The sequence below is a fragment of the Chinchilla lanigera genome, unplaced genomic scaffold (assembly GCF_000276665.1).
Source record: "Chinchilla lanigera isolate Chin_1 unplaced genomic scaffold, ChiLan1.0 scaffold00066, whole genome shotgun sequence".
Lineage (NCBI taxonomy): Eukaryota > Metazoa > Chordata > Mammalia > Rodentia > Chinchillidae > Chinchilla > Chinchilla lanigera.
The window spans coordinates 10,239,177-10,250,516 of NW_004955467.1; the positions used below are offsets into that span (position 1 = coordinate 10,239,177).

General features: G+C 53.7%; 1 protein-coding gene across 3 annotated transcripts; it reads left to right on the plus strand.

The window, feature by feature from the left end:
* Pld2 (phospholipase D2) lies at positions 1–11,340 on the plus strand. 3 transcript variants are annotated; one of them, XM_005399602.2, is made up of 25 exons: positions 1–73; positions 584–693; positions 785–915; positions 1,019–1,161; positions 1,551–1,665; positions 1,750–1,815; positions 1,955–2,013; positions 2,136–2,228; positions 2,313–2,465; positions 3,008–3,157; positions 5,637–5,720; positions 5,851–5,929; positions 6,677–6,787; positions 7,080–7,250; positions 7,603–7,729; positions 7,941–8,059; positions 8,151–8,264; positions 8,390–8,494; positions 8,616–8,704; positions 8,816–8,929; positions 9,122–9,171; positions 9,518–9,652; positions 9,821–9,974; positions 10,177–10,291; positions 10,550–11,340. In XM_005399602.2, exons 2-25 carry the CDS (start codon positions 585–587, stop codon positions 10,772–10,774), a joined length of 2,811 nt encoding a protein of 936 aa, XP_005399659.1. In that variant the 5' UTR covers positions 1–73; position 584; the 3' UTR covers positions 10,775–11,340. The 3 variants fall into 3 exon arrangements, with proteins under 3 accessions (XP_005399659.1, XP_013377675.1, XP_013377676.1); XM_013522221.1 differs by lacking the exon at positions 1–73 and adding an exon at positions 290–429; XM_013522222.1 differs by lacking the exon at positions 1–73 and adding an exon at positions 290–429 and having other exon boundaries at positions 9,821–9,941.

The window sequence follows — 11,340 nt, forward strand, 5'->3', positions numbered from 1 at the left end:
GGAGTGGGCTGCGGCCCGGCTGCGCTCTGCTCCTGGGCAAGCGGACGCGCGGGCGCCGGCCCCGGCAGCCAGGGTGAGGGTCTGCGGAGGGCGCCGCGGAGGTCCGGGGCCCGGGAAATCGGGTGGGGACAGGAATGGGCTGGGGCGGCTGCGCCTTCTGACTCAGCCGCACGCCCGTGTTTCGGGGTTTCTCTCCTGGGCGGGGAGCGCATAACTTCCTCATACCCGCTGGACCCCCGCTCCCAGCTGGCCTGGCCTGGTTCGCGCCCTGGCGGCCCCGGGCGTCTCCTGACGGTCGGATCATCCCGGAGCCCTTTCCTCCCGGCTTCGGTGCTGCCCCAGTTCGGGGCCATCCCAGGCTGGGTGTCCCCCGAGGACGAGGGGCGGGGCTCAGGAGGTTGCGATGAAGGACCGAAGGAGGGGATGGAGGTTCGAGGGGATCCGCGGGGCTTTGGTCTGCAATCAGAGAGGGTCGGACTCAGTGGGAATGAGGTAGTGAGGAAGTAAGGACCCTGAGGGTTAGGATACTGGGGCAGGTTTCTGTAGGGCAGATTACCTCCCTAAGGCCTGGAAATATTTCTAGGATGACGGCCACCCAGGAGTACCCCTTCCCCTACCTGGACTACCTGGACTCCAGCCAGTTACACATGGAGCCGGATGAGGTCGACACTCTGAGGGAGGGCGAGGACCCAGGTACACAGGGAGTAGGGCTCTCAGGGAGGTGAGGACCAGGGGCCTGGGACTTCTGGAGTTTTCACGCCATTGGGCTTTACTTTCCTCCCAGCTGACAGAATGCATCCCTTTCTGGCCATCTATGAACTTCAGTCTCTGAAAATGCACCCCCTGGTGTTTGCCCCTGGGGTCCCTGTCCTAGCCCAGGTGGTAGGAACTGAAAGATACACCAGCGGATCCAAGGTAGCTGGGCTGGCACCAGGGAGGGGAGTTAGAGGGACATTCAGACAGAGGGGAGGGCCGGGGCCCAGCCGGGGGACATAGATTCAGTTCCTCATACCCCCAGGTGGGAACCTGCACTCTGTACTCTGTCCGCTTGACTCACGGTGACTTTACATGGACGACCAAGAAGAAGTTCCGTCATTTCCAAGAGCTGCATCGGGACCTCCAGAGACACAAAGTCTTGATGAGTTTGCTCCCTCTGGCTCGGTGAGGGGATCTAGACTTCTTCCTGTGAAGGGCAGGTACCCCTAACCCTGGGGCAGCCGCCACTCCTTCTTGCCTGCCTCACACAGGCCACAACCATCCCTTCCGCCCCAGGCACTTTCCTGCCCTCAGCTTTGGCTGCTGGGCCTCCTTCCCGACTCTGGTTACCAGGAAACTTTTTCTGCTCTGCTCTCCCTGTCCATGGTTTTGTGCCAATATGTCAACCGGGCTGGATGCCCAAATTGCCCTTGGCAGCCTCCCCCTTCTCTTGTCTCTTTTCCCAGGGTGGGGAGCCTTCCTTCTGTGAGCCTCAAGGCTGCCTCCCTTCCTGCACGGACCCCACCTCCCGTGGTTCAGGCCCCTAGCTGAGCCACACCCCATCTCTTCCACAGCTTTGCCGTTGCCTATTCTCCAGCCCGGGAGGCAACCGACAGAGCTGACAGAGAGATGCCTTCTCTGCCCCGAGGAGGTGCTGAGGGCTCCACCAGACATGCAGCCAGCAAACAGGTGCGACCAGACAGGTCCTCTGAGAAGGTGTGTGGGGTGCAAATGACTCTGTTCCCATCTCTGTTTCTCTCATCTCCCCTTCAGAAATACCTGGAAAATTACCTCAACCGGCTCCTGACCATGTCTTTCTACCGCAACTACCATGCTATGGTGAGGTCCAGAACTGGACACCGGGGACCTTTGAAGTGGAGCAGGATAATCAGACCTCCAGTGGGAGAAAGGGTCAGAGTCAGTAGTCTGAGGGGCTGAGAGCCAGGTCTCCACTCTGAGCTTGTGTCTTCCTCTGCAGACAGAATTCCTGGAAGTCAGTCAGCTCTCCTTTATCCCAGACCTAGGACCCAAAGGACTGTGAGTGCCTGGCCCCTCACCCTCATCCTCATCCTCCTTCTGCTTGGGAATGGGGCAGTGCAGGGTGGGTCTAGGCCTGGAGTCCTCATCTGTTGGCTGTGTCTTCCTGATTTGCCCTGCAGGGAGGGGGTCATCCGGAAGCGCTCAGGCGGCCACCGCGTTCCTGGCCTCACCTGTTGTGGTCGAGACCAAGTCTGTTATCGCTGGTCCAAGAGGTGAGGGCTGGGGCTGAGCAGTGGTTGCGGTGAGGAGGGTGCTCTCTAGGGCAGGGAGGAACACACAGTGCCCTTCTGCTCCAGGTGGCTGGTGGTAAAAGACTCCTTCCTGCTGTACATGCGTCTGGAGACTGGTGTCATCTCTTTTGTTCAGCTCTTTGACCCTGGTTTCGAGGTGCAGGTGGGGAAAAGGAGCACAGAGACCCGGTATGGGGTGCGGGTCGACACCTCCCACAGGTAAGCGCTCCCTGGTGTGAGAGCCACCTGATGAATGGAGAGTTAAATAGGAGAGGCAGGCTCCTCTACTCCTTGCCCCTCTGAAAATCTCTTTTGTTTTGTTTTTTTTCTGGTACCGAGAATTAAACTCACAACCTTGCGCTTGCCAGGCAGATGCTGTGCCGCTGAGCTAAATCCCCAGCGCCTCCTTGCCCCTCTGGATCTGCCACAGTTTTGAACCAGGGAGCTAGTCCAGCCAGATGCTTGGGATACTTTTGAAAGTCAAGGGAAAAGGGAGTTAGGATAAGTCTGGGGGAAGGGCTCCCAGTATGGCGGGGAGTGGGGCGGGGATTCTATTCGTTCATTTATTCACTGAACAAACCTGAGTACTTGGTACAGTATTAACTGCTTGGGACCCAGTTGTGAATAAGGTAGTGTCTATGAAGTCACACTTAGGGACCAAGGAAATAGGAAAAGGTGATAGCCAAAGGAGAGAAGTCTCTGAGCAAGACCGGAAGTACGGAAGATGAGGGTTAGTGGTTCATCTCATTGTTCCTGTCCAGGTCCCTCATTCTCAAGTGCAGCAGCTACCGGCAGGCGCGGTGGTGGAGCCAGGAGATCACAGAGCTGGCACAGGGCCCAGGCAAAGACTTCCTACAGCTGCACCGGCACGACAGCTATGCCCCGCCCCGGCCTGGCACCTTGGCCCGGTGGTGAGACACTGATGTCCCTTCTGAGCTTGTGTGTAGCTTTTTTTTTTTTTTTTTTAAACTCCCTTGGTTTTTTCCAGGGTCTTGACCCTCTCTTTTATCTCTTCTGCCCCTGCAGACCTCTATGACCCTGCTTGGACTTCTCTAATTTTCCTGAACCCCTGATCTATTTAACTGCACTGATTTCTCTGACTCCCCTTTGACCTTCCTGACCCCCAAACTTGGTAATCGCTTCTGGCCCCTGACTTCTCTGATGTCTTACAACCTTTTACATAGCAACGACCTCCTGTGGTTATCATCTCCGCAAACCTCTCTGGTAAATTTTGTTACTTGATAACCGTTTTCTAAACCCCTACTGTGTGCCTGGTCCAGTGCTAGCAACAAGACAGGCCTCTCCCCTTTAGGGAAGAAGGTGATCTAATCATGAAACAATGTGAATTTGCCTTACTGGTGATGGATGCAGAGCACAGCGGGGGAATATCAGGTCAGGCTTCCAGAAGGTATAACCCTGAGGTTTGCTTTTAGCAAGATAAAGAAAGTGGAGAAGAGCAGTCCAGGCAGAGAACATAGGAGCAGCTTGGTGTGTTTGGGAACTAAGAGAACTGATTGTTGCTGCAGAGAGAGGAGGAGCAGTCAGAGAAGAGCCTGTGAGGCCACAGCACCTGATCTCGGCATGCTCAGCCGAGTAACTTGAACTTTATTGTAAGCAGAACTTTTTCTTGGAGGTGGTGTTGAGATTTTTTTTTTTAACATAGGAACTAGTAGCAGCTACTATTTATGTAGGATTTACTGTATGCCACAGACTAAGTATGTGACACGCATTAACCTATTGGATCCTTACAACTGTACGAGACAGGCGACGTGTGTGTGTGTGTGTGTGTGTGTGTGTGTGTGTGTGTGTGTGGCTGAGGATGGAACCTAGGACCCTGAGCATGCTAGGCAAGTGCTGTGCGACTGAGCTACATCCCCAGCCCTTTTTATCTTAGGACAGAGTCTTGCTAAGTTGCTCAGGCTGGCCTAGAACTTGTGTTACTCCTGCCTGTGCCTTCCAAGTAGCTGGGACAATGGGCGTGTGCTACTGTATCTGCGACTCTTAGTTCTTAAAAAGTCAAGGACTGGGGATACAGCTCAGTGGCAGAGTGCTTGTCTTGCTTGCCTAATACATGGGAGGCTCTGGGTTTGTTTCCCAACACCCTTTGGGGAAAAGAAAGCAAACAATATAGTAACACATTAAGTAAAAAGCTAATATTTCCACTCATTGCCAGGCATGGTGGTGCACGCCTTTAACCCTGGCATGTGGGAGGCTGAGGCAGGAGGATCACTGAGTTCATCACTGTGAGCTTTGGGCTACATAGTGAACTCAAGGGCAACCTGAACTACACAGCAAGTATAGTTCACAGCTTGTCTCAAAAACAAAATTAAACAAAACAACACAACATTCCCACTCAGTGTACAACTCTTTATCCCCCTTGCACTCTCCCCTAACAATCCCATTTCTCCTCTGAGCAGTAACGTTGGCAACAGTTTGATATTTATCCTTTTAGGTTCCTTCCTGCATACTTTCATATGCATGTATACATGTCACTTTTTGTTTTAATGTAAGTTAGATAACACACCTTCTTCTGAAACTTATATTTTCCACTTACTGCACATGTGAGAGATTAGACATTTAGGTCATTCCCCATTTCTCTTGCAGGCAGTGCTGCCATAAGCTCAGTCTTTGCTTAAGCATTTGAGGAAATGTATTTCTAAAAATAAAATTATTATATGTACTTCATAGTATTAGAGGGTATGTACAGTTAATACTTTATTTATTTATTTATTTGTCTTTTTTGAGATGGGGGTCTCAATATGCAGTTCAGGCTGGCCTTGAGCTCACTTTGTAGCCGAGGCTGGGCTCGAACTCACAACGATCCTCCTGCCTCAGCCTCCCAAGTGCTGGGATTACAGGCATGCACCACCACACCCAGCTTCTAGTAGATTCTTTTTTAAATGTTATTTCAGGGGCTGCAGGTATAACTCAGTAGCAGAGCACAAGGCCTGGCATTCAGTACCCAGCACCAAAAGAAAAAAGTCACTTCATTTCAGTTTCTTGTTTACTACTGAAACTGACATCTTTACCTATGATTGACCATCATTTCCTCTCTGAACTGTGAGTCTTCACTCTGCTCATTCTTCATTGGCTGCTTTGTTTGTCATTACTGATTTATTGGAGTTCTTTCCATGTGATGTATTAATCCCCCCAGTCTTTAGTCAGTTTCTGTAGTTTACTGTGTCATGTCACTTTTAATTTTTATAACATTCATGGGTAAATCATCCTGGCTAAGCCCATTTTGATGTATGTGATACCATCTGACTTTTCTGATCATTCCTGATCTTTGACACTATAGTCACCTCTGATCCCAGTCTGTCCTCTCTTCTTCACTCTCCAGAGCTTTCTGGCTTCTGACTCCCCTGACCTCCTTGGCTTGGCCTCCCCTAGGTTTGTGAATGGGGCAGGTTACTTTGCTGCTGTGGCAGATGCCATCCTGCGAGCCCGAGAGGAGATTTTCATCACAGACTGGTGGTAAGTGGGGGAAGGACCCCACAAAAAAGGGCAGGATAGGGCCTGTGGCAGATCAGCATAGGGGCAAAGGGGAGGAGTGACTGGTTGTCTGGAGCTTAGCTTGCACTGCAACCTCTGCCTTGAATCCTAGGTTGAGTCCTGAGGTTTACCTGAAACGCCCGGCCCATTCAGATGACTGGAGACTGGACATCATGCTCAAGAAGGCAGCGGTGAGGAGTCAGACAGGCTGGAGGGGAGGCGCGGTAGGGACTGCCTGTGGGTAGAGGCTGATCACAGGGCCTGCAGCATCAGAAGAGGTTGGGATTCTGAGGCTTCGGGGGAGGGAAGCCTGCCCAGGCTGGCTCCATGCCTCTCAGGCACTACTGCTTCCAGCTCCGTCCTCCCAGTACTGGCATAAACTTCTCCCCCAGTACCCATAACACTTTATTGTGTTACCCGGAGGTATACTTGGCTTTCTCACTGGACTGATTAACATCACTACTTTGAGTACAAAGCACGGCACCTAAGGTGTAGTGAGCATTTGTGGGTGTTGATGGGTTAAAGGAAGGATACATGGGTGATGGAAGAGGGGTGGCTAAGTAGAAGGCGGGTGGCGAAGTGGAAAGGGAGATGGATGGAAGGACATGAGTTGGAAAGGTGAAGGTATAGGAGAGTGGGTGGGTAGGTAGTTGCACGCTAGATGGTAGATAAGAGGATGAGTAAATTGCTGGGAAGATGGGTAGATAGGTAATGTGGACGGGTAGGTAGATGTGTGGATGGATGAGCAGGTGAGGGATGGGTGACATGCTGTCTAAGTTTGCTGCAGGCATCCAGGCAGGATACATTCGTGTCAGAGCATCTGGGACCTCCAGGCAGGGTGGGAAGACATGAAGGAATCCTGAGTATGGGGAAGGGTTTTGGAGGGTGAAAGGGGGCCTTCTGGGAGAGGCACTAGTTTCTGATTCCCCCACTACCAGGAGGAGGGTGTTCGTGTGTCTGTTCTGCTGTTTAAGGAAGTGGAATTGGCCTTGGGCATCAACAGTGGCTATAGCAAGAGGACACTGATGCTGCTCCACCCCAACATAAAGGTGACTTAGCTGGGTACAGTGGCTCATGGCTATAATCCCAGCACTCTGGGAGGCTGAGGCAGGAGGATCCCAAGTTTGAGCGCAGCCTGGGCAACTTAGTGACTTAGTGAGATCCTGCCTCCAAAAGAAAAAGTGACTTTCAGGCCTCAAAGAGACCCCTCCCATTCTACAGCCCTCCTCGAACTTCCTTATTCCTTCACCCCTCCTTCTCCCTGGAGGCCTTATCCTTCTATCTTTCCCTCTGTCTTCTCACCTAAACCTACCCTCATGAGCTCCTCCATACCTGCTCCAGGTGATGCGCCATCCAGACCAGGTGACATTGTGGGCCCATCATGAGAAGCTCCTGGTGGTTGACCAAGCAGTGGCCTTCTTGGGGGGGCTGGACCTCGCCTATGGCCGCTGGGATGACCTTCACTACCGGCTGACTGACCTCTCAGACTCATCTGAATCCAGTGCCTCGCAGGTAATTTCCCCAAGGCCTTCCTTCGCTCCCCTAAAAAGCAGATCACCGAGAGCCATCTGCCTTGGCTGCAGACTCCCCTCCAGTTATTCCTGGCTCTGCTCACCCTCGGAGATCCTCAGACTGTCTGAGACTCCAAGAATCACTCTGAAAATGCTATAATCCAGGCCCTTCTCCATTTCCGCTGACTCCAAGTCCCTCCAGAGAGGGTTCTGGGGGATCAAAGCCTCTCTCTGCTTCATTCCTGCTGTCTGTATCTCCCTCACACTCTTTCCAAGTTCTGGCTTCTCTTTGGCCTGGCTCTGTGTGGCCTCTGACCTCGCCTTGCTGGGGCTTGGGTGTGTTCCTCCTACAGCCTGCCACCCCATGCCCAGACCCTGCAGCCACCCCAGACCTCTCTCACAACCAACTCTTCTGGCTGGGCAAGGACTACAGCAATCTCATCACCAAGGACTGGGTGCAGTTAGACAGGCCTTTTGAAGGTGAGGCTCCACCCCAAGGCCTCTAAAAGCTGGGAGGAAGGGGGAAGCCAAGGCCTCTAAGAGCTTGGAATAGGGGCGGAAGCTGCGACGGAGAGTAGGAGGTGATCAGGGACAAGTCATCCTCCCCTCTGGCAAGTTCCTCCTCCTCCCTGCACCAGGTATCCCCCAGAGACCAGCCTTGACCTCTCCCTGACTCTTCTGGGACTCCCAGATTTCATTGACAGGGAGACCACACCCCGGATGCCATGGAGGGATGTTGGGGTGGTCGTCCATGGCTTAGCGGCCCGTGACCTTGCCCGGCACTTCATCCAGCGCTGGAACTTCACCAAGGTGCTTCCTTCTTCTAGTGGGGGATGGAGGTGGGGAGGGACCCAGGCTCACCTTGTCACCTCCTGCTGACTGAGCTGTCCCTCTACCTCAGACCACCAAGGCTAAGTACAAGACACCCATGTACCCCTACCTGCTACCCAAGTCCACCAGCACTGCAAACCAGCTCCCTTTCACACTCCCGGGGGTGCAGTGCACCACTGTGCAGGTGAGCTAGCCTCTTTCCCCTCCTGCCTTCAGCCAGATGCCCCGCTGACTCTCCCTAGCATGACAGAACTCCAGATCCCTCCTTTCCTGGGGCCAAGAATCACATCCTACTTACCGTTCCAATAGGTCTTGCGGTCCATCGACCGCTGGTCAGCAGGGACGCTGGAGAACTCCATCCTCAATGCCTACCTGCACACCATCAGGGAGAGCAAGCACTTCCTCTACATTGAGGTCCGACTGGCATGAGGGTGGGGGAGGAGGTGGACGGGATGTTCCAGAAGAGAGAGTGAGGGTGCCGCCAATGGCAAGGGCTGGGGCCAGGCTGCTAATGTCTGTCTTTGGTCCCCGCTAGAATCAGTTCTTCATTAGCTGCTCAGATGGGCGCACGGTGCTGAACAAGGTGGGCGATGAGATTGTGGAGAGAATCCTGAAGGCCCACAAGTAAGGTGGACTGTCAGGAAGGTGGGGACAGTGGGCGTGGTTTAAGCCCAGGTGGAGGGGGTGGGGCTTATTTTAGGGACGGCCTCCCTCTGACTCCGCCTCTCTCCTCAGACAGGGACAGTGTTTCCGAGTCTATGTGCTTCTGCCCTTGCTCCCTGGCTTTGAGGGCGACATCACTACAGGTGGTGGTAACTCTATCCAGGCCATTCTGCACTTCACATACAGGTGAGCCCCCAGCCGGGGTGTCCTTCAGTGGCCCCATCCCATCCCATCCATCCCCCTCCTAACTCTGTCCTGATGCCTTCTTTCGGAACCTTTGAAATCCAGCTCTCCTGACACCCGCTCTTCTGCCCCAGCCTCCATCTCCCTCACACTTCCTTTCTTTCTTTAATGTTCTTCATGCTTCTTTCCTCTCAGGACTCTGTGTCGCGGCGAGTATTCAATCCTACATCGCCTCAAAGCAGCTAGTGAGTGCTGAGCTCTGGGGGTTCCAGCCCTGTAACCCTGGGGAAATGAGCTTGTATTGCTTGAGGCCTAGGGGTGGGGAGACTGTCATTGTTGCATGCTTAGGGGCTACTTAGAGCATAGGTGGCGGGCTGGGGATTTAGCTCAGCAGCACAGTGCCTGCCTGGCAAGTACAAGGTCATGAGTTCGATTCCTGGTACCAGAAAAAAAAAAAAAAAATAGAGCACAGGTGGTCTTTCACTGCAGGGAGGGGTGCAGACTCTTGATGGAGCTTCTGAGTAGGGAAGGAGGTGGGACGGGGCTCGTCTCACCTCACTCCCCTTCTTATTCCATCTCTTTTGTGTGCAGTGGGGACAGCGTGGCGAGACTACATATCCATCTGTGGGCTTCGCACACACGGAGAGCTGGGCGGGCACCCAATCTCAGAGCTCATCTATATTCACAGCAAGATGCTTATTGCGGATGACAGGACGGTCATCATTGGTCAGTACTAGATCTGGGTCTCTGACATTGAGAGGAAGGTGGGAAAGGGGCAAAGTGCAGCGTGGGGAGCACAGAGACTACCGTTGATACTTGCCCGCTGAGGGCCTGAGATTCGGAGGGGGAGCTCCCCTGGGCCCAAGTGGACACTTTGTCACACACTCACCCCAGGTTCTGCAAACATCAATGACCGGAGCTTGCTAGGGAAGCGGGACAGTGAGCTGGCCGTGCTGATCGAGGACACAGAGATGGTGCCATCCCTCATGGATGGGGCGGAGTATCAGGCGGGCAGGTTTGCCTTGAGTTTGCGGAAGCACTGTTTCAGGTAGAGCTGGGCGGGGTGCCAGCAGGTGGAGGTGGGAGGCCATGAGGGGTGTGCCTTTTCAGCTAGATGTGGGGACTGCTCAGAACTAGCAGACTAACCCAGTTTAGGTATCAGCAAAGTAAGAACATCAAAAAAAAAAAAAAAAAGAGGTACTATTTTTTAAGACTTTAATTGGGCCCCACTGGGACCTTTCCTTCCATAGTGTGATTCTCGGGGCAAATGCCTGCTCAGACCTGGATCTCCGGGACCCGGTCTGTGATGACTTCTTCCAGCTGTGGCAAGAGAGAGCCGAGAACAACGCCAATATCTATGAGCAGGTGGGAGCAGAGGGGAGCTAGCAGGTGGAAACTGGTGGATTATCCTGCTAGGGTGGTGGAGAGAAGTCCCACCATAGTCCTTCTCAGAAGGGTGATGAGGGTCTGGGGAGCACTTACAACTAGGGGATTCGGTGGCCTGTCGTGAGGGTACTGAAGGTAGTGTGGGGGAGTGGGAAGCCCAGCCTAGTTGGGTTAGACTCCTGGGAGAGTCTCTCCAGAACTAATTGCCTTCCATGTGCCCCCTCCTGCCCCCCTCAGATCTTCCGATGCCTGCCGTCCAACGCCATACGCTCCCTGCGGACTCTCCGGGAGTATGTGGCTGTGACGCCTCTGGCTGTGGTCAGCCCTCCCTTGGCCCAGTCTGAGCTCACCAAGGTCCAGGGCCACCTGGTTCACTTTCCCCTCAAGTTCCTGGAGGATGAATCTTTGCTGCCCTCCCTGGGGAGCAAGGAGGGCATGATCCCCCTAGAAGTATGGACATAGCCGAGGTTCCAGACAGCGAGGTGTCAGCAGCTCTGGGTTCCACTGTGTCTAGCTTCCTGGTCCTGAGCTCCGAGGACCGAGGGCAGGGCCCTTTGAGGTCTGGGGAAGCAGGCAGCCCTGAAGGGGACTAGGGAAGTCACAGTGGGCCTTTACTTGATAAGTAACAAAGAGGACACTCCTGAACTTGCCCTGGGAAGACAGGAAAGGGTCACAGTGACAGAGGAAAAGGGTCATCCCCCCGCTGCCTGACTCAGACCACTGCTCCAGAGGAGCATAAATCCTGCCAGGACACTTGAAGAGAAGCCTCTGATCCCAGGAGGAGGGGGTGCTGCCCTGGACCTTCCCCATCTCTCCTGTTCCTCTTCCCCTTGAGCCCCCTCTGTGCCCAAAGCCTTTCCCAGCCCATTGCTGCCAAGATAAAAAGAAGGAGAAGGCCACTTTGGGCTGCAGCCCTTGGCAGAGTGAGAAGGAAGGCAACTAACTTCCTCCACTAACCTGTGGACGGACACTAACTTTGTACCAGTTGAACAAGCATTTCATAAATAAAAGTATAGAAAAAGCCCATA

What these genes read in the sequence shown, in the direction of transcription:
- Pld2 (XM_013522221.1), top strand. Translation starts at nt 404, where the DNA reads ATGAAGGACCGAAGGAGGGGATGGAG. An exon ending in GTTAGACAGGCCTTTTGAAG is followed by an intron (nt 7,730 to 7,940) that starts GTGAGGCTCCAC and finishes TGGGACTCCCAG; the next exon opens with ATTTCATTGACAGGGAGACC. An exon ending in TTGCGGAAGCACTGTTTCAG is followed by an intron (nt 9,975 to 10,176) that starts GTAGAGCTGGGC and finishes TTCCTTCCATAG; the next exon opens with TGTGATTCTCGGGGCAAATG.